The sequence below is a fragment of the Lottia gigantea genome (assembly GCF_000327385.1).
Source record: "Lottia gigantea unplaced genomic scaffold LOTGIsca_25, whole genome shotgun sequence".
In the NCBI taxonomy this organism is placed as follows: domain Eukaryota; kingdom Metazoa; phylum Mollusca; class Gastropoda; family Lottiidae; genus Lottia; species Lottia gigantea.
Genome location: NW_008708752.1, coordinates 13,264 through 34,176, shown reverse-complemented (window position 1 = coordinate 34,176; position 20,913 = coordinate 13,264). Strand labels below are relative to the sequence as shown.

Genomic DNA, 20,913 nt, shown 5'->3' with positions numbered 1-20,913 from the left:
ATTTATTCTTAGATGGTTGGAAATCATGTGAGCTACTGCAAAATTTCACCTGTTGCACAGTACATGGCAATGTCCGTCTTCATACACCCAGTCACGTGCTGACAAGTAGGAAATAAAACTGCATTTCATTTCTTATCAACATCAAAAGATTTATGTCTAAAACTTTCCTTTTCACCAAAGTTTTCGACACAGTACACGATCTATAGTTGCGAAACATATTAAGAAATAGAGTAGGCTAGTTATTTACGTTTTACTTCATCACCGCGTGAATCACACAATTACCCTTAAGTCATGATACATTTATACAATATGTCATCAAGCTGATTTCGACAGAGTGACAGTGGCGGAGCCAACAGAAAGGCACGTTAGGTCCATTTTATACCACACACAGTGGCTGGTATCTTTAACGGTTATATATAACTAGGTGATACCCAATTGAAATCCCCACTTTTCAACACCTGATTAGACAATAAAGACGGGCAAAGCCATGCTGTGTGCAATGAGGGATATTGTACAGGAAAGCGGCAATATCCTACTCTTTTTCGGTTTCCAACTATCAAGAGGTCTCAACATTCTGTAGCACTCAGAGCCTCGATTTATTGTCCCGTCCAAACTATAAAAATTATTTTCATCCATGTCAGCCCCTCCGACCTGTATCACTCTAATAAACTTTTAAGATAAAGCGCAAGCGTCTAACTCTCATTGATAAAGGAGATAATAGCAAAAACAGGTTTGGCAAATGAAGGGTAAAGATTGTCCTATTTTATAAGATTGGGAAGAAAACATCTTTTCAATAAAAAGGTCAAATTAACCCCTGCCCTGCCCTTTTTGACGCTTGACTGCGGTACGTATAATTTAAAACATGCACTTTATACTTCGCAAAAAAAAAAATCCAGCTCCGCCTCTATATTATAATGAGTGGTTCATTATTAATCAGTTTCACTAATGTCATACAATATTTCACAAGTTCAACTTATTAACACAGAGCGATTGTTTATTGCGAAATCATATTCGGGTGAGTTATCTTAAAACAGACATCATCAGACGTTTGATTGGTTGCTATAAATAGCTAGCTAATCAGTTTATTAGAAAACGTGTTTCCTGTAATAGACCGATTAGAAATAATGTGCAAACAAACAGGACAAGTAAAGCGATTAATGGTGATTTCTATATAAATATATATCACGTGAGCTGTTATATTATTTATAGCTATTTAGCTGACGCATTGTGAGTGTCGTTTTTCAACTGAACAAATCGAGGGCAAGCTGTTTATTTGTTGTAGTGTATTTGATAGTGTTGTACTGGTTATCTTTGATCAGCGAACTATATAAAGAGAAATATATAGCGGATAGGACACAGGCTACTAAACCTTTAAAAAAATCAATATGAGTGGTTTGATTAAACAGAAAGAATACGACTGGAAAGACTCGAATTTAGCATTATTTGGATCGGACGTGGAAAAGAATGTGAAAAAAGAGTCGGCTGAGACCGAACCGGCCTGGAAAAATGCCGGACAGATGGTTGGAGTTCAAGTATGGCGGATCGTGAAATTCAAGGTGACCCAATGGCCTAAAGAAGAATACGGTAAATTTTATAATGGCGATTCTTATATCATATTGAATACATACAAAGAAGCGGACAGTAATGAACTCCAATACGACGTCCATTTTTGGATTGGTAAACACAGTACCCAAGACGAGTATGGTACCGCTGCTTACAAGACTGTGGAACTAGACACCTTCTTGGACGATGCCCCCATTCAGCACAGAGAAGTTCAAGGTCACGAATCGGAATTGTTCAAGTCTTATTTCAAATCTATCACAATCTTAGAAGGCGGTGCTGAAACTGGTTTCAGACATGTCAAACCGGAAGAATATAAATCACGTCTGTTCCATTTCCACGGCGACAGAAAAGGCGTTGATGTTAAGGAGATCTCTAGAAGTAAAGATGCCTTGGATTCTGGTGATGTCTTCATCATGGATGCAGGTCTGAACATCTACCAATGGAATGGTAAAGGCAGTAATAAGGACGAGAGATTCAAGGCTATGCAGTATTGTAGAGATATTGCCAGCGACCGATCCGGAAAATGTAAAATCGAGACCTTGGATGAAGAGTTTATTGAAGGTGATCATCCCATGTATGAATTGTTAACAGAAGAAAATAACGTCAGCGACGATTCTGGTTATGAAGCCGTTGACAAAACCAAGAAATTATTCAGATTGTCCGATGCCAGTGGTCAAATGACATTCACGGAGGAAAAATCTGGAGATATTTCCAAATCTGATTTCGATAGTAAAGATGTGTTTATTTTTGACACTAAAGACTCTGTTTTCGTGTGGGTCGGTAAAAGGACCTCTGAATTAGAAAAGAAGAACGCCATGGCATACGCCCATAAATATCTTCAAGAAAGTGACCACCCTTTACAACCTGTCTCAGTTTTGTTAGAAAGTCAACGCTGTAAGCAGTTCGAAACAGCCTTAGCTGCATAAAGTTTCAGTGTCCCATTTATTAATGGTAACATCTGTTCTGATTGACATATTTTTTTGAAATTAACATAGTATATTCTATAGCTTCTGTGTAATTTAACATATCATATGCTTAATTATGTGTATTATATGTAAGCAAATCTGATTTTGCATTGATTGTTGTATACAATCAAATCTTATTTTGTATTAAGTGTTATATACAATCAAATCTGATTTTGCATTATGTTTTAAGTATATACATATCTAAATTGGCATTAATTGTTATATACATACAAATCTGATTTTGCAATTGTTATGTATTATATATGAATCTGATTTTGCATGAAGTGTTATGATATATACACATAAATCCGATTCGTTTTTGAATTGCTATATACAAAAAAGTCTTAATTTGTACTTAGTATGTCATATACAAGCAAATCTGATTTTGCATTAAGCGTTATATACAAACAAGTATGATTCTGTACTAAGTTATATATATGATTATGTATGTGGTATACACAAAAAATCGGATTTTGTATTAATTGTTATTTACAAACAAAACCGTATCTTCTTTTATATAAAAATATAAACCACATGAAATTGATGTACCACCAATGCATATTTTGAAATAAATTCTTCCATGTAACATTCACTGATATTTTCGGACAAACTAAAATGGTCATATAAATCTTACTTTGACAGATATGTCACTGTAATAAAATACTGTTCTTTTGTGCTTCCTTGGTATTTTCATTTTAACTTCCTATTTGATATTCTCCGTTGCCTTTTTGATATAAATACCTCAGTGGTCCGGTTTGATTAACTTGGCCCTCCATACTCGTTATCATGTCCTATTTAGAAAATTGCGGAAATTATTATAATGCAAATAGCTGATAAGGACATAGTCGATCCATTGAAGTTCATAAGGAAACTAGTTAGTGTTTGTTATTGTAGATAAGGACATAAAAGTAGAACCATTTATCATTTTTTTATCGTTTAGAGCTGGCATGAAGGAAGCTTCTCTATGTCGATTTTCCTTAAAATTTTAACGATTGGTACAAATTTGAAAAATCCATTTAAAGGGATATGCTGTTGTCTTTATATGTTCCTCATATAAATTCGAATCTGAAATTGGGCTTTATCAGCTGGTGCAGCAATTTTTAGACTATTGAATGCAATTATTAACCACCGTTGCCGGATCCAATATTCTTTCGTTATTAGTACTGATATTGTAGTGTACATTCCATTATTATAGTACTTGTATTTCAGTAAAGTATCACTTTGACATTATATAGTATTTCTATTGATCAAGTAATATCATTGTTAGTTTATTTTGATACAATATTTGTTACTCAGAAGATGGGTTCTTGTTAATTTTTTTATAACTTTTTTGTCTCAATGAAAATATAATAATATACAGAAATAAATGAGCTTTATTCATTTGCTGACTGTGTGTAAACCAGACCTTTAAAGGGACAGATTAACCATTTTAGGGGGATGATTTGGGTCTTGAATATGTAAATAGTCTTCAGAAGTACTAAAAATGTACAAAATTAAAACAAGAAATATCACTTTTTAGTTCTTCTCTCTGAGAACAATTAGTCAAACGGATGGTGAATCTGTCCCTTTAAGACCAATGTCCATGTTGATTAGCTTACTAATATTGCATACTAGATGCAATTTAATCTACACCCCATCTCTTATCTTTAACACATAGCGATGCATTTCTTGGTTAAAGTTCCAAGATCACTGGACGGCCACAAGGTTATTTCGACCTCAGGGTTGTTAAGGAAAGAACAATTTCTTCGAATCGTAAGATGAAGGGGCTGAGTAGGGGTTACAGAATTGTCAAAGCAAGCGTGGAACTCATAGCAACCAGGCATTAAAGAACATATAAGATATTTGAAACTGGCGCACCCTTCATAGACACACCACTAGGCAGACTTTGGTTATGCGTTTAGTCATGGGGAAACCCCCAACAAAGTTTTTTCAGGTCTTCCCGGGTGATTAAATCCGTACATACATGTACTATTTGTTTTGTACATCAAAATATAAGTATTATTGTAACCGGATATATCCTTAGTAGGGTGCATTGTTGTACTATATTGTTATCGACATGTTACGACATATGGCCTTAAGGTAAAAAGATAATGCATGCATTAATTGCCATGTATCCCTACCTATCAGCTCATTACTGGTACATTTAATAATGAATAATTAACCACTGGTGGCTTGCAATTAAAGCGTGATAGAGGTTAACAAAGCATTAGAACGTCCTACACCACGCAAAACAATCTAGATCATTATGTATTGTTGTATAGCATTTACTAACAGCGTTTATCATTACATATCAAACGTCCTGCACTAACAACTGGAGATCAATTATTGGTAGATACTTACAAGTGATGACATCCGGAAATACTGTAGACGGCTGATTTTGACTAAATATTTGAGATTTCCTTTAAAATCATTATAAACGTCATGTATATACACGTCCTTCAATTCTTTATGAACGTCATAATATATTATATACACGTCCTTCAATTCAATGCCTCCGTTAATTCATTATGAACGTCATATCTAATATACACGCCTTTAATTTATCCTTCAAGTCATTATGAACATCATATATACACGTCCTTCAAGTCATTATTTACGTCATATATACACGTCCTTCAAGTCATTATGAACGTCAGTCATTATGTACGTCATATATACACGTCCTTCAAGTCATTATGAACATCATATATGTCTTATGTGTAGCCTCTCGGATCGATATCACGAAAATGCAAACCTGAAAGCTCTCTCCTGAGAAATTTTTGCTTATGGAATCATATGCGTCCATTCATGGTTGAATACACAACAAACATATTCGCCTTAAGACTTAAGGAAACAGTGTTCCCAGATCGGTCCTAGACTTTTACCTTTACAGTACAGTATGTATTTAGACTGAACTTGGCATGTGGACACTATTAGAGAGTAAGGTAAAGAAAGTTGAGGTGGTTTTATGATATATGCATATAATTGAAATTTACATAGCTTCCCCTATTCATAATGAAAATCTACTTCAGTGACTGCATAGATAGAGCACAGTTTATTGGGTTATTTTCTTGCATGATCGAACAAGGTATTTCTGTACAGTACAGTCTGACCTCTAAACACACTCTTTTGTATAGTAACAATGCAATGTATAAACTTGTCTGATAAAAAAATTACTTGGTTAATGAATTCATAAAAAAAAACCTACTGGATAATCACAAAAATAAAAAATTGTTTTCGTCAACCAGACTAAAAAAATCACTTCTATTGTTATTCAATATTGAGATATTGAAGCTACTGAACAATCCGATAACAACTATTTAACACGAGTCCATTCAAGGCCACATTTTGAATGGTTATTTCTGTCAGTTTATGATAGGTATCAGATCAATATAGGTTGTTTTTACTATTCAAGAAGGTTATATACCCTAACCAGATAGTTATGATAATGTTTCAATCATGACTACATGGTAATCCAATCTATCTATACAGCATAATTTCATCGTATTCTTTTGGTTATACAAACTATATAGCATATTTCTATAATGATTTGAATATATATACAATCTCCATTATAATGACTTGATTGCAATTTGTATACAATGTAGATAGCATGTGTTGGTTATTCAACATGGTCAGCATTATTCCACCATGGTGATATTGTTATCCAATAAAGATAGCAAATTTCCATCGCTATTTGTTCAATCTAAATAGCGTTACATTATACTGAATTGGTTATACAACCTAGATAGCAAATTTCCATCGTTATGATACATTTATAATTATACAACCTAGATAGCACATTTCCATCGTTATGATACATTTATAATTATACAACCTAGATAGCAAATTTCCATTGTTATGATACATTTATAATTATACAACTTAGATAGCACATTTCCATCGTTATGATACATTTATAATTATACAACCTACATATAGCACATTTCCATCGTTATGATACATTTATACAACCTAGATAGCAAATTTTCATTGTTATGATACATTTATAATTATACAACCTAGATAGCACATTTCCATTTTAATGATTTGGTTATTCAACCTAGATAGCACGTTTCCATTATAATGATTTGGTTATACAACCTAGATAACACATTTCCATTTTAATGATTTGGTTATTCAACCTAAATAGCACGTTTCCATTATAATGATTTGGTTATACAACCAAGATAACACATTTCTATTATAATGATCTCGTTATACAATCTATATAACACATTTTCATTATAATGATCTCGTTATACAATCTATATAACACATTTTCCATTATACAAATATTTCCATTACAATGATTTGGTTATACAGTCTATACAACACATTTCCATTACATGTACAATAATATTGTTATTCAACCTAGATAGCAAATATTAATTTACGATATATTTATTTAACCTCGATTGCACATTTTTCTCTATAATCTTTGGTAATGCTACTTAGATAGCCTATTTACAGTATTGTTTGCTTATTATCTCATGTCCCATGCACATTTCGAACATTAATTGATTAAGCTGTGTAGAAGAGACGAAAGAATTTCAAAATCAAAAAGTTTTTAAGCTGATGGATACCCTACTTTTAACATGTTATGTGTGACATGTAATATTGGGATATCAATAGGATCTTCTCTACCTGTCACAAAAGATGAGATTACCTTTAGATAAACAGTTCGGGTGTGTTTATAAAAAGAAATTGAACTATGCGCTGTAAAATTTTAAAGGGGCACGTTCGTCTTTTACTTTTTTTCAATTATTGTCATTATTAAAAGCAGAAAATATGTCTGGACAACCTATTACATTCACCTTAGGATATTTACTATGCTTGTCTGATTTGATTAATTGCATGTTAACACATTGCTAGAAATTCATTCTCAAAAAGATAACGGTTCAAAGTGGCTCAACTTTCAACAAAGATTGGCGAATGTTTCCCTTTAAGATAATTTTGATAACATAATTTGAGACGAATTCAACCTGTCTAATACGATTTTTCTAGCGAATCAAAAAATAAATTATAAACATGGAAATTAACCCAGGGGGTGGTCCTTTAAACTCAGGAAACTTTCATTCAAGTGAAACTTTTATAGATAAATTGCTTTCAAGGCGTGAATACTCTTGTACGTATTGAAGGTACGATGGTCTTGTTGATCCCGTCTAAACTAGAGTGCATGTATGTACATACGAATATGTGTACGCAGTCTGAAATTACACAGTGATTTAATTCCAATACATGTACAGTCTGAAATTAAATGGTGTTGTAATTTCAATACATGTACAGTCTGAAATTAAATAGTGTTGTAATTTCAATACATGTACAGTCTGAAATTAAATGGTGTTGTAATTTCAATACATGTACAGTCTGAAATTAAATGGTGTTGTAATTTCAATACATGTTCAGTCTGAAATTAAATAGTGTTGTCATTTCAATACATGTTCAGTCTGAAATTAAATAGTGTTGTCATTTCAATACATGTTCAGTCTGAAATTAAATAGTGTTGTCATTTCAATACATGTTCAGTCTGGAATTAAATAGTGTTGTCATTTCAATACATGTTCAGTCTGAAATTAAATAGTGTTGTCATTTCAATACATGTTCAGTCTGGAATTAAATGGTGTTGTAATTTCAATACATGTACAGTCTGAAATTAAATAGTGTTGTAATTTCAATACATGTTCAGTCTGAAATTAAATAGTGTTGTCATTTCAATACATGTTCAGTCTGAAATTAAATAGTGTTGTCATTTCAATACATGTTCAGTCTGAAATTAAATGGTGTTGTAATTTCAATACATGTTCAGTCTGAAATTAAATAGTGTTGTCATTTCAATACATGTTCAGTCTGGAATTAAATAGTGTTGTCATTTCAATACATGTTCAGTCTGAAATTAAATAGTGTTGTCATTTCAATACATGTTCAGTCTGGAATTAAATGGTGTTGTAATTTCAATACATGTACAGTCTGAAATTAAATAGTGTTGTAATTTCAATACATGTTCAGTCTGAAATTAAATAGTGTTGTCATTTCAATACATGTTCAGTCTGAAATTAAATAGTGTTGTCATTTCAATACATGTTCAGTCTGAAATTAAATGGTGTTGTAATTTCAATACATGTTCAGTCTGAAATTAAATAGTGTTGTCATTTCAATACATGTTCAGTTTGAAATTAAATGGTGTTGTAATTTCAATACATGTTCAGTCTGGAATTAAAGGGTGTTGTAATTTCAATACATGTTCAGTCTGAAATTAAATAGTGTTGTCATTTCAATACATGTTCAGTCTGAAATTAAATGGTGTTGTAATTTCAATACATGTTCAGTCTGGAATTAAAGGGTGTTGTAATTCCAATACATTTACAATATTAAGTTTCGAATTAAAAATATATGATGCTGATGCTGATTGAAGCAATAACAACAGTAATTTTTTGTTTCTAGTTGCACAATTCTGATTTCCTGTCCGCCATCATTCCAGAAAATTAGATTTTGATGTCACCAACCATTCAAACCCATGGATATAGGCTAAATGCCATTTATTCGCCCTATTTTGTCAATTTCGTAAAGCTGAATCTACGAATAAAGCGGTTGTAGGAAAACGATTTCTGAAATTTCACAGTTTACATCAGTGACTATGGCAAAGTTTGTTCATGAATTAAAGAATTGCACATGGCGAAGATAACCTCTGTTCAAACCCTTGAAAAAAAACTTTATTCCTTTAAAATATCAGTGCTGTGGCGACAGTATTTCTAATGTTATTTTTTTTAATATGACGATGCTCAGTTGGTAAAATCAAGGAGAACATCCCTTGAATATGTGTCCAATTACCACCCACCAGATTCAGTGAACATGTCCAATTATTCTCATAGGATTTAACAGAATATTATATTATTTTGGATTGTAAATTCATGGATTTTTGACAGATATATAAGATTATATTTGGTCAAAAGATGTCATTATACTGACAAATTATAATGTCAATACCATAATAAAGGATAAAAATATTTTAGGAAAAGAGGATTTTATGAGAGCTGATCTCGGTTCAAGGTTATTTAAAATGAAATGGAAAAGAGTTTTACAGCCTACCTTTCTGGTCCAGAGCTCATTAGCTAATGAAGTTCATACAGTGATAAAGGCGAGAATATTTGCATGGTTTTGTTTTTCAATTGTCGGTGGATCTGTACGACACAGTCTGTAGCATCCAGTTTATTGTTATTTTACAAACAAATGGACACTTTATTCCAGCTCTTCAACCTGCATCTGAAGGTTTTTGTTAGTACGGTTCAGTTTACGTTATACGTTATGGTCAAATTTAATTTGCTTGTATTTAATTCAAAGGGAATTAAGTTGATTTTAATTCAAAAGGAAATAAACATACTGCATTGATGAGTTAATAAGTTAACAGGTTTCAAAAGCGACAAAAAAAATAACCATGGGTTGTCATGTTCCAAACAGCCAATCGTTCACGACATTTAAAATACCGTCGGATTCTTTGAAAATGATTGACTCTGATAGATTATGATTGGTTGTTGATTAGTATATACGGTATTTTCGAGCTACACTTTTTAAATATTGACTGTGGTGATGTGAACATTTTTGTCCAATAAAGGAATAGAAATTTTTGTTTAGGTAGATGATTATTCTTAATGTTCCTTTAAAAAACTGCCAACAAATTTATGCCTACTTATATTTTCTAATGGCTAAGAATATGGTTTTGGGTCAAGCGAGAAGTGATGCGTACGGAATTTGTGAAAAACTTAACTCATTGGGCTTTGTCTTTGATTGGGTGTTAATAAGGTCAGTTGTAAAGGGTGATAACTCTATAATATTTCAAAGAGTGACACTCATTTTCTGACTGTCTATCGTTAGGATATTCTCCGCTTCTCTTTAATAAGAATCGTTACGTTAATGGCGTTCTAGTAACAAATTTAATTTTCTGCTGCAAGAACTTCCTTCAGTGCTACCAAATTATTACGAGGTGCAATTATTTGTTCACCATGCAGGTCATCTACCAACATTTATGATGATTGAACACGCTAAGAGCACTTTAATTTCCCCTTGAATAATTCGTTAATCACGGTTGGAGGAAATGAAATAAAATATTTTTAAGGAACTGGCTTTACATACCGTTTTTCATTACTCAATAAGCTTAACTATTACATAATTGAAAAAAGGAAATAAATCCATGAGTTTATTGCGTACGATGTATTATTCTCCATTGATTTTGGCGATATTTTATTCCCGATGACAACTATCAATGGATTCAATTTCCATCAATAATTTATCTTAATCAGTTTTTGTATTTTTGAAAAAAATATGTCTATGTTTCTGTATAGACGCTGATCGATAGCTTAATTCTAGCAGTCTGACAACAAAGAATAATGGAATGCAATTTATATTGTATTCCAACGATCTAAATCCGACCCACCCAACTTAATTACAAGAGGTCTGTAATTAAATCAATCAAATGCAGCAAAGGGCAGCAACCCCAACCATCCAACGAAGCCCAGCCCCACCAAAAACTCGTCAAAGTACTCCGTCATTGACTCGACGTTCAGTCCATATTCTATATGACCTCAAAATGCAATATGAAACTCACGGATTTCAAAATAACAGTTGAAAACATTGTGAACATTTCAGAAAAAAAAATAAACAGTTTCAGATCGGATAACATCCTTCTTCCATCTCAGATCAGATAACATCCGTCTCCATATAAGATCATATAACATCCGCCACTCATCTTATACAAGACAACATTATCCTTCCATCACTGTCCTTCAATCTCATATCAGATAACATCCAACTTACATCTCAGATCAGATAACATCCTCTTCCCATCTCAGATCAGATATCATCCTTCTTCCTTTTCAGATCAGATCAGATAACATCTATCTTACATTTTAGATAAGATAACATCCTTCTTATATCTCAGATCAGATAACATTCTTCTTCTATATCGGATCAGATAACATTCTTCTTCCATCACAGATCAGATAACATCCTCTCCCCATCTCAGATCAGATACGTCCTCTTCACATTTCATATCAGATAACATCCACCTTACATCTCAGATCAGATTTCATCCTTACATTTCACATCAGATAGCACCCTTCTTCAGACTGTACACTGAAGATAGTATGAGTTGCAGCCCCGGTTACAATGATTGAATGGAACTGAATTCTTTTACATTTCAGGTATTTTCGGTGCAGTGCAATTTGATGAAAATGAATACTTTGGGAGTCTATTGAGACAGAAAAGAGCAGTAAGTATAATTTTTTATATTTGCTTTTAGACATTCCCAAATAAAGAAACACACAAAGAATTATTGTCTACAATAATAAATCTGTGTATTAATGAACTTCTGTTTAAGAACGCAAAGTCAAAAACCGCAAGGCAAGGTTAAATATCAGTGTCAGATCAGTGTCACATATGACATGGCAAAATCAAATACCAATTCAAGGCAAGGTCAAAAACAGTATCGAGGAAAGTTTAACTATGGGTCCCTATCATAAAATCGGAACATGAATTATTCAACAGTGCTCTGAATAGAAGTATATATTACTTATGTATATGTGGCTTTGATAAGCGAGTATATGCTTTTAGTGAATGGTCTATTTCTCGAGGGAAATAAAGTATCGTTAATGAGACACGGAACAACTTCATTGGAACTTTTACGGCCTACTGTTCTATAGACAATAGCACAACGTACTGAAAATGGACAAAATCATGCAATTAAAGGGATACCTTACTGTCATTTCTATATATGACAGTGTCTCGAGAAAAGACAACTCTTTTTAACTTTCAAACGCGGATAAATCTAGACACACATGCACTTGAAGGCTCAGATTTCGACGATGAGCATTCAACACTATTACTGATTAGCTTAGCTAAAATATTCCTGTTCCTGAGACTAAGCTACTATTGGTAAAAAAAAAAAAGAAAATGGCGCATCTATCCCTTTAATAATAGAATAACTTTTTTTAATAACTTCACCTAAGATTGATACTATTCTATTTTATTTTCGTTTAAATTTCCTTTTTAGTCTAATTATGATTTGGTTGATAGCCATACATTATGTTTAAAGAAATCAGACAAAGTTACAGAATCAGGTGAGCACTTGATGATGGATTCCAAATATTATGTTCTTCAGCCTAGGGTTTGTATCTATATATATTTCATGCCTTGAGGCAAATTTCCCATTATACAGAAAATACCGATTAAACGGAAAGAATTCTGTCCGAGCTGTAGGTTTATTTCTTTTGTAAAAGACTATGGAGACAGAAGCCCTGGCTAAACTGAGTGAACCAGGCTTAAACAAGCTGAAATTTACGTCCTACTTTTGTGATTCTGATTTGATGTTTTGTTTACCTTAAATGAACAAAACCATGCAGTATGCAATCAGGGAAATTTGGCTATAAGCACAAGGACTTCTGAACAACCATATCCTTTTCTCATACCAGCTGTTCTGATCTACATCAGAGATTTAGAAATCTAGAAACAACCCCAATCTTCTGTATAGAAGATATAGAGTTTGGTGATATCAATTTATGTTTAGGTGTAACGGAGGCCGACAAGACAACGATTGTTACCTTACACAACCAGTTTAGAGCCGAAGTAAAACCTACTGCTAGCAACATGTTAAAAATGGTAAGAGGAAAGACAATTTACTTCGACTTCGTTTGGGAAAGATTCACCTTTCTTTTGTTTGCAAATGCATTTGATTGTATTGTACGCAAGTTAATACAGCCAATCAGAGGCTTCGACGGAAAGTCGAAAGGGCTCTGATTAGCTGTATACGTTAGTGTACAATCCAATCAAATCGCTGCATTCTGTGACATTCTGGGCCCCATCATCTTCACAATGTCAAGAAATTACGTTCAATAGCCGTTGAACATTGTTTTGGAATAGATCTATAGGTCTATATTTACTGATCAGATTTTGTTGAAAAGATCTGTTCAATTTTTAGAAATGGAATAATGAAATTGCCAAAGTAGCACAGAAATGGGCTGAAAACTGTGATTTTGTCCACGATTCTGGGAGTGCAAGAGCAATTCCAGGTAAGAAATGTCTAGTTTTTTAAACTCTTATTATCTACCATCTGTGGAAAAACACACATAAATGACATTGCATGGTCGTGAACTGAATAATAAATTATGAAACCATGCTGGCATCTGGGAAAATCTGATCAATCATTGGATTAAGTCTAACGGAGTACATCAATGACTGGAAATTTCAGCAGTTGCCCTCTTTTTATCCTGTCTAAGCAATCTGTTTTTACGACTATTTTCTTACCAGTTTTAGATATTTCATTAATCCGCGATCCAATGGGATGACTCCAGTGACGTTTCTCTGAATCATTAGGTAGAGGGATCGAGTTGTCAAAGGGGGCTCACAGCTACAAGCATTTTAGAATTTAATTCAATTTGAAACTTGCCCCTCCAGCCTCCCTTTTCCATAGAAACACCACTTGATGATGCGAAACGCCTGTCGATCTGAATTGATAAAAATCATTTATATTTTAGCACGATACGGCGTTGGTCAGAATTTAGCGTGGGGTAGCAGAAGTTTCGAGGCTGCTATAAATCTGTGGCAAGATGAAAAAGAAGATTTTACATACGGTGCAGATGGTAACGATTTCAAGAAAACTGGCCATTATACACAGGTAAGAAATTCAAGTCATCCTTAACACTGGGTTAGGTAGGGTTAGGGTTAACCTTATTTTGTTTCCGTAGTAAGTAGTTATTTTCACGCTCAAGGTGAGCCAAATATACAGTGCACAAGGCCATAGCAAGAGTAAATCTTACATCAACTCTCATACCATCTATACCGGAAAGTCATGTTCGTCTTTATCAAAATTAGGATATAAAAAATTTAGTTCATCATTTCTGTCAAAAGTTCTCGACCACATTTGTCTCATTGAAACTTTTCGGGTTCTTTATTTCATTTGAAGCTTACAAAAGGATATCAGAAACTAACACGAAATGGAAGAGAACGATAATGTTTATAATCAGTTTTTGTGGGGTTACTGATATCATTGGGTGACTTCGATTGGTGCCCGAGTTGTCGATCTCGAGTTAAGGGGGAAATGACGTCATATCCTTAGTGCGCATGTCGGATGAGGGTCCCAATCGAAATTAATCGAGTTAAGGAAAAATGGCGGCACTTACAAATTATTCCTTGTGGGAAGATTTTTTTTTTTCGGATCCAAACCCATATAATGCCACTTTAAGTCCAAATATTACTGTCATAGTAATAGTAATAATAATAATAGTCACTGTTTATACGGAATATCTATATACTATAGAAGCACTGGCACAGACTATGGACTTCATGAAATTTAAATAGAATACATTTTACTGAATTGATCTACTTTGCATTGATTGTTTTAAGCAAAAAATAACCAAAAAATTCTGTCTTTTTTTTAAACACTGTTAATTTGTATCAATATATATTAGCATGCCAGGATCACAAAACATTAACAAAATCAAAAAATAAATTCCACAATGTGCACTTACAAGTTTGGGTCGGCCATCTTATCTCGGGTTTAACTCTCCAAATAGTGAGTGTCGAACCCGGTCAAATATTACGTCACACGAGTCCCAACTCTAGAAAATATTACAATTCGATTGTGACTCGAGTCTCTAGAGTCGAACCAAGGCTGCAATCGAAGTCCCCCATTGGTATAAGATCCTGCGTCACAGTCTTGACGGTTGAGCATCACAATTCACAAAAGTCAAAAAGTAGTTTCCTTGGATGGTCCGTCGTTCAAATTGCTCGAAAATTACTACTATCTCGTCTTTTTTCTTCGAGCCATCGTTCTTCACCAAGCCGTCTTGCCCCATTTTTCTATTTGGATAAAACTTTACCGATCAGGGTGTTTGATTGGACGAACTGTTAGCATCCTGCAAAATGTCGTTCTTAATTATATTGTAAGTTTCAATAGCATCATACAAAATACATAGTGTACCGAAGTAGAAAATTTGTTTTCAATATATTCAGATGAATTGTGGTTTTTGCAGATAAACTGGGCGATGAGTAACTTGGTCGGATGTGGCTATGCTAAATGTGGAACAACCAATTATTATGTTTGTAATTATGCTCCTGCGTAAGTTGTTCGTAGAGGGAAATAACCGTTTTATTTTTAGCTTTTACAACAGATATATAGCTCAATATAGGCTATCTATATCTTTTCAGAATGATTATCTTAGATAAGCTTACAGTTTGCATGTAATTAAATAAAGAAATACGCCCAACATGTCGTCATCGGTAGTTATTTCCCGAGAGAATGTTGATTGCGCTCCTATTTCGATCATCTACTTTTATTTAGCTGTAAATTGACCATCCGAGTTTCATTTTGGAAAGTGATGCGGATGACTTAGGCCACGTTTCCACCAAGCTTCTGTGTTGGCGTCGGCGTCAGCGTCAACGTCCCCGTCTGCGTTCAAATCCGCGTTCGAATGTTTCTACCAAGCAATCAGGTCTGCGCGTTTTTTAAGATTACCAAGAGATTTATGGATTCCCAGAGGTTTTCTTTCATGTCTCTGTTGCTAAAGTCTGTAGTCACGTGTAGATTTATCGTACAGTGCAGGCCGCCTCTGTACAGCTTCTATAAGCTTGCCTGTGCCTGAATCGCTCATTCAGCTGAAATCGACATATATTATCACGTGTTTTGATTAAGTTGAAATTGGGTGCGGGTGCGTTGGCTGCATCCGAAGCTAGATACGGCGCTGACGCGAACGCCTGGTCGAAACACTTTTATGCCAGAACTAATTCAAACGCGAACGCTGACGCCGACGCCGACGTCAACGCTGACTCAGAAGCTCGATGGAAACGTGGCCTTAGATTGAGCTGTATTAGATGGGTAAAGGAAATACATCTGGAAATACAATCACAACCAAATGTAATGTTACGTTATCTCTAATTGCGTTGGCACTACAGGAAAAGTGCAAATAATAGCGATGGCAAAAAACATAAGGAATGGAAAACCTCTTTACAATCACTTAAATGAAAATTAAAGGTTTTATGAAAATGGCTGTCAAAATATAAGCGTTAGGCACTATATTATGTTTTTATATACATGTATTTATATTGTAGTGGTAATATAGGAAGTCGATTTAAAACACCTTATAAACAAGGAGAACCATGTGCAGATTGTCCTGATAATTGTGATTCAACTGGCAAATTATGTGGTAAGTTAGTATGATTTCGCAACTATAAGCTATATTGTTGACAGCAGTTCAAAGTTTGAAGACAAATTTTTTTTTCTCGTTCAATTTACCAACTGACCATATTTGCAAGAAATGTCACCTAAAAATGATTATTTCATTGTTTGATAATCGTATCTAGTTCTTCATATATAAACGCGTTTTGTTTTGTGAAATGGTTAAAAAAAAACCCAGCTTATTTCAGATGAAAGATATTAAATTTATTAGTGATTTCAGTGATTTCTTTGAGATAACGTATTTGTATGTTGTTTGAATTATTGCCCTTGATTATTATTACTTTTTTTTATATAAATAAAGATAACCTCATACCTGATTCTATTATTATTATTATTATTATTATTTCAGTTTGTGAAAATACATGCTGGCACGGGTCCAACATGTCTGTTTCAGACTGTAAATGTGACTGTATAACAGAATCCTATGTTACGGACAGCTGCAAAAGTAGGTTTCTTTTTTAACGTGCCCAATTCGATCACAGAAGGCTTTCGATGATTGCTCAATTTCTGCTATCCATTTAACTTTATAGACTTTAAATCTGAAATTTCCGACTATTTCCAAAATCGTTCCACTGTCTATATCTTTCAAGGGTAATAATCTCATAAAATCGTTTAAAGTTACAATTATTGTATTATTTGCCAATGTATACATAATGGAAATGGGAACTTTAGGTTTAATTGGATGTTCGGAACATGTTGAAAAATTCAGATTATCCAAATAAAGATTGAAACGACTCTACCTCTTTAACTGTACCGTTTCAGTTGATTGTAATGTAGAAGATTCTAAAACATGGTGTGGTGACAATGGTGTTAGTTGTACTAAATTTGCTAAATATTGTCCTAACAAATGTAAACTTTGTCCAGGTACGTCATACAATCTTTTTTACTTGATTTTCGTGAATTTGGATTTTTCGTTCCAAGACCTGTTTGGTAGCAATCAATAGAATATTATTCCTATTGCTAAATGAACACGGTACTTTGCATGCATGCTATTGAAAACTACCAAATACAATTTACGTGTAGATAATAAACACATCACCTTTTCATATGTTCGAATTACTGTAACTCTGACCTATTTCCATTTCCAGCTGCTGATTATAGAAACGTAGAGAAGGAAAAAGCAAAATGTGATGGTATAAAAACGGCCCCAGTCGTCCTACTGATATTATTGTTGGCCACTCTACTGAATATTTGTTAACCTACCAATTTACATTCTAAACTTTTAACAAAGAGATCTCTTAATCTATTATTTTTCTAGTGTTTAAGATGCACGTTCAACCTGAATCATTTAACCTAATTTTGAAATTAAAGTTTCTATCTTGTTTCTTACAATCAGGCAAACAAACGTCAACCACTAAAGTTCACATTATATCCTGTGTTTGGCTCAACTCGACGGCAATTTTGTTATTTTTAAGCAGCTTTTCTACGTGTGTTTATGGATACCTTTTCATGTTACTTTGCTTCTAATGATCATATCAAAATTGTACTCTTTTAAATACAAAAAAACTGGGTTTTAGTGCCGAATCTTTCTGAATAATATTGGAGGCGATTTTCACCCACGTGCATCTCATTTAAAAGGGATTGGGATTCAGGTCACCTGGCGATGCACATAATCTCATTGGATGTCTAGCAAAATTCTCGCAGATGCCACAAGTTGCTAGCGGTTGTCGAAAAACCAGATTCTGTCAGACGCAAGGTCGACTTGACAACCCATCTTGAAATATGTAACTTATTTGTTTATATTTTTTTTATTGATCCTTTACCTATGTTATTATTATTTTTTTAACTTTTGTACTTTTACTTAAATAATACTATAACTGTTTTAATATTTCAAACGATAGTTTAGAAAACAGTTGTGATAAACGCCTTTCTTTTTTGCCATGCCATCTGTCCTTATGCTTATGCGCTGATGTGCCGTAGTTTCTTGTGCAGTGGATTTCCCAAAAATTGAATTGATAACTTACTCAGCTCTATAAAAGCATCAGCAGAATTATGACGAGATCTACTTGAAAAGAATTCAATTTCATTTGACGATTTGAAGAAATCAAGATTTTTCCTAAAGTGACAATTTAAGCCCATATATGTCTATCAAAGACGTTTAATCTCTCAAATTGTCTGAAATCGAAATTTATAATTTTTTGGATGTAACTAAAACTGTTATCAATGTTTTTCTAATAAAAATCTTTACCGAAATCTGAATTGCCATAAAAACTCTTTTATTCTTTCCTTAACCAGAAAATTGAATACTTCTTTACACGCCCGTAATCACTTCTGTACTTCTTGGGAAAGGGGAAACATCCAATCGAGGGTGAGGGGGCATCAATGCAACGAATGCGAATAGCGGAAAGGGGGGCGTAAAACATGTAAGAGTACGTCTGAATTTAACACAGCGTAATACAAAGCGTTGTACTGTGTCCACATGAGCGTAGACAAAGACACGAATCAGGCAGTGGCATTGAAGCACTTTATATCTGCAATAAACGGCGTAGAACCCAAAAAGAGTCATTAATATTTGTTCAACGAATTTTGAAGGATCGCGCCCAAGATGACTAATGTAATGACAAAGGTACCACTAAATATGCTCAAGTGACATTAAAATATTAGAAACCGATTTAATATGTTCTATCATGTAGCATTCTACATGTTTTACACGTTGCTATTAAGTTATCTGTTTTGCAGACGTATCACACGCAAAGCTTTGTGTGGTTATGTTTCAAAATATGATATTTTGAAATTCTATACACACAGAGTTTTAAAGAATATACTATGGAATGGCAAACCAGTCATAATTAAATTCAATGCACATTTTGTCCATGTCAATTGTAAATTGTTCAATGACAAATGTTTCAAGTGTAGATTCCATTTACAAACTTTTCACATGTCATTGAGAAATCTCAAAAGGCAGTGATAAAACCTAATAAAAATGACACTTATCAGGTCATCTTACCGTTAATACCTTTCGAAAGAGACGAAGGACAAATGACAAGAAACGTCTTCAGTTTTACACTTGTCATTTAACAAATGTACGATGTATCTTTTCTTTTGTCATTTCACTTTTGTCATTTGGCTTTTGTCATATCTTCTTTTACGATCATCACGTGGCTGTCACATGATCTAAATTATTACAAATAGTCATATTATTACTCCCAAACAAGGACAGGTAACTCTTAACATAAAAAAAACATATTATACCTTTTGGGTCAAAATTGGCGAAGTTATGGCCATTTTAGTGAGGGGGTGGGGGTCGGGTCCGCCTATAGAGTCTTATAGTACTGGCTGGGGTGCAGGCCAAAACTTTAACAGGCTGCCGTTCGAAAACTATCAGAGATGTAAAGTTGAAATTTGCACTGGAGGTACACACCCATCTGAAGTTGTTGTCTTCCAAATTTCAGCTTCCTATCTTGAAAACTCTGCCGGTTACAGCACTTTTGGTCTCAAATTTTTTCCCAAAACCAAAAAAGATGCGATTTTCCTCTCGAAATTTTGGGTGAAACTTCAAAGTCGATTTTCTCGAAACTTTTTCCAAAATGTGAATTTCTGTTTTCGACTGAAATAGATAGCAGACATGTTAAACTTTCGTTTGCAATAAAAATTATTCCTCTGGGGTCAAAATTGGCGAAGTTATGGCCATTTTAGTGAGGGGGTGGGGGTCGGCGGTCCGCCTATAGAGTCTTATAGTATTGGCTGGGGTGCAGGCCAAAACTTTAACAGGCTGCCGTTCGAAAACTATCAGAGATGTAAAGTTGAAATTTGCACTGGAGGTACACACCCATCTGAAGTTGTTGTGTTCCAAATTTCAGCTTCCTATCTTGAAAACTCTGCCGGTTACAGCACTTTTGGTCTCAAATTTTTTCCCAAAACCGAAAAAGATGCGATTTTCCTCTCGAAATTTTGGGTGAAACTTCAAAGTCGATTTTCTCGAAACTTTTTCCAAAATGCGAATTTCTGTTTTCGACTGAAATAGATAGCAGACATGTTAAACTTTCGTTTGCAATAAAAATTATTCCTCTGGGGTCAAAATTGGCGAAGTTATGGCCATTTTAGTGAGGGGGTGGGGGTCGGCGGTCCGCCTATAGAGTCTTATAGTACTGGCTGGGGTGCAGGCCAAAACTTTAACAGGCTGCCGTTCGAAAACTATCAGAGATGTAAAGTTGAAATTTGCACTGGAGGTACACACCCATC

At 34.0% G+C, this 20,913-nt stretch overlaps 2 protein-coding genes across 2 annotated transcripts; both read left to right on the top strand.

The window, feature by feature from the left end:
* The first annotated feature begins 1,105 nt into the window (after nucleotides 1-1,105).
* On the top strand, nucleotides 1,106-3,911 carry LOTGIDRAFT_214936 (hypothetical protein). The gene has a single exon (XM_009055548.1). The coding sequence runs from the start codon at nucleotides 1,386-1,388 to the stop codon at nucleotides 2,487-2,489; it is 1,104 nt and encodes a 367-aa protein (XP_009053796.1). The 5' UTR covers nucleotides 1,106-1,385; the 3' UTR covers nucleotides 2,490-3,911.
* Nucleotides 3,912-10,206: 6,295 nt separating this feature from the next.
* LOTGIDRAFT_160396 (hypothetical protein) lies at nucleotides 10,207-17,929 on the top strand (the record flags this gene model as incomplete). Its single annotated transcript, XM_009055547.1, has 9 exons — nucleotides 10,207-10,307; nucleotides 12,971-13,157; nucleotides 13,477-13,567; nucleotides 14,033-14,172; nucleotides 15,530-15,615; nucleotides 16,605-16,699; nucleotides 17,081-17,176; nucleotides 17,494-17,595; nucleotides 17,820-17,929. The coding sequence occupies 9 exons, from the start codon at nucleotides 10,207-10,209 to the stop codon at nucleotides 17,927-17,929; spliced, it is 1,008 nt and encodes a 335-aa protein (XP_009053795.1).
* Between the last annotated feature and the right edge of the window lie 2,984 nt (nucleotides 17,930-20,913).

Coding starts and splice junctions, on each gene's coding strand:
- LOTGIDRAFT_214936 (XM_009055548.1), top strand. CDS start 1,386: ATGAGTGGTTTGATTAAACAGAAAGAATACGACTGGAAAGACTCGAAT.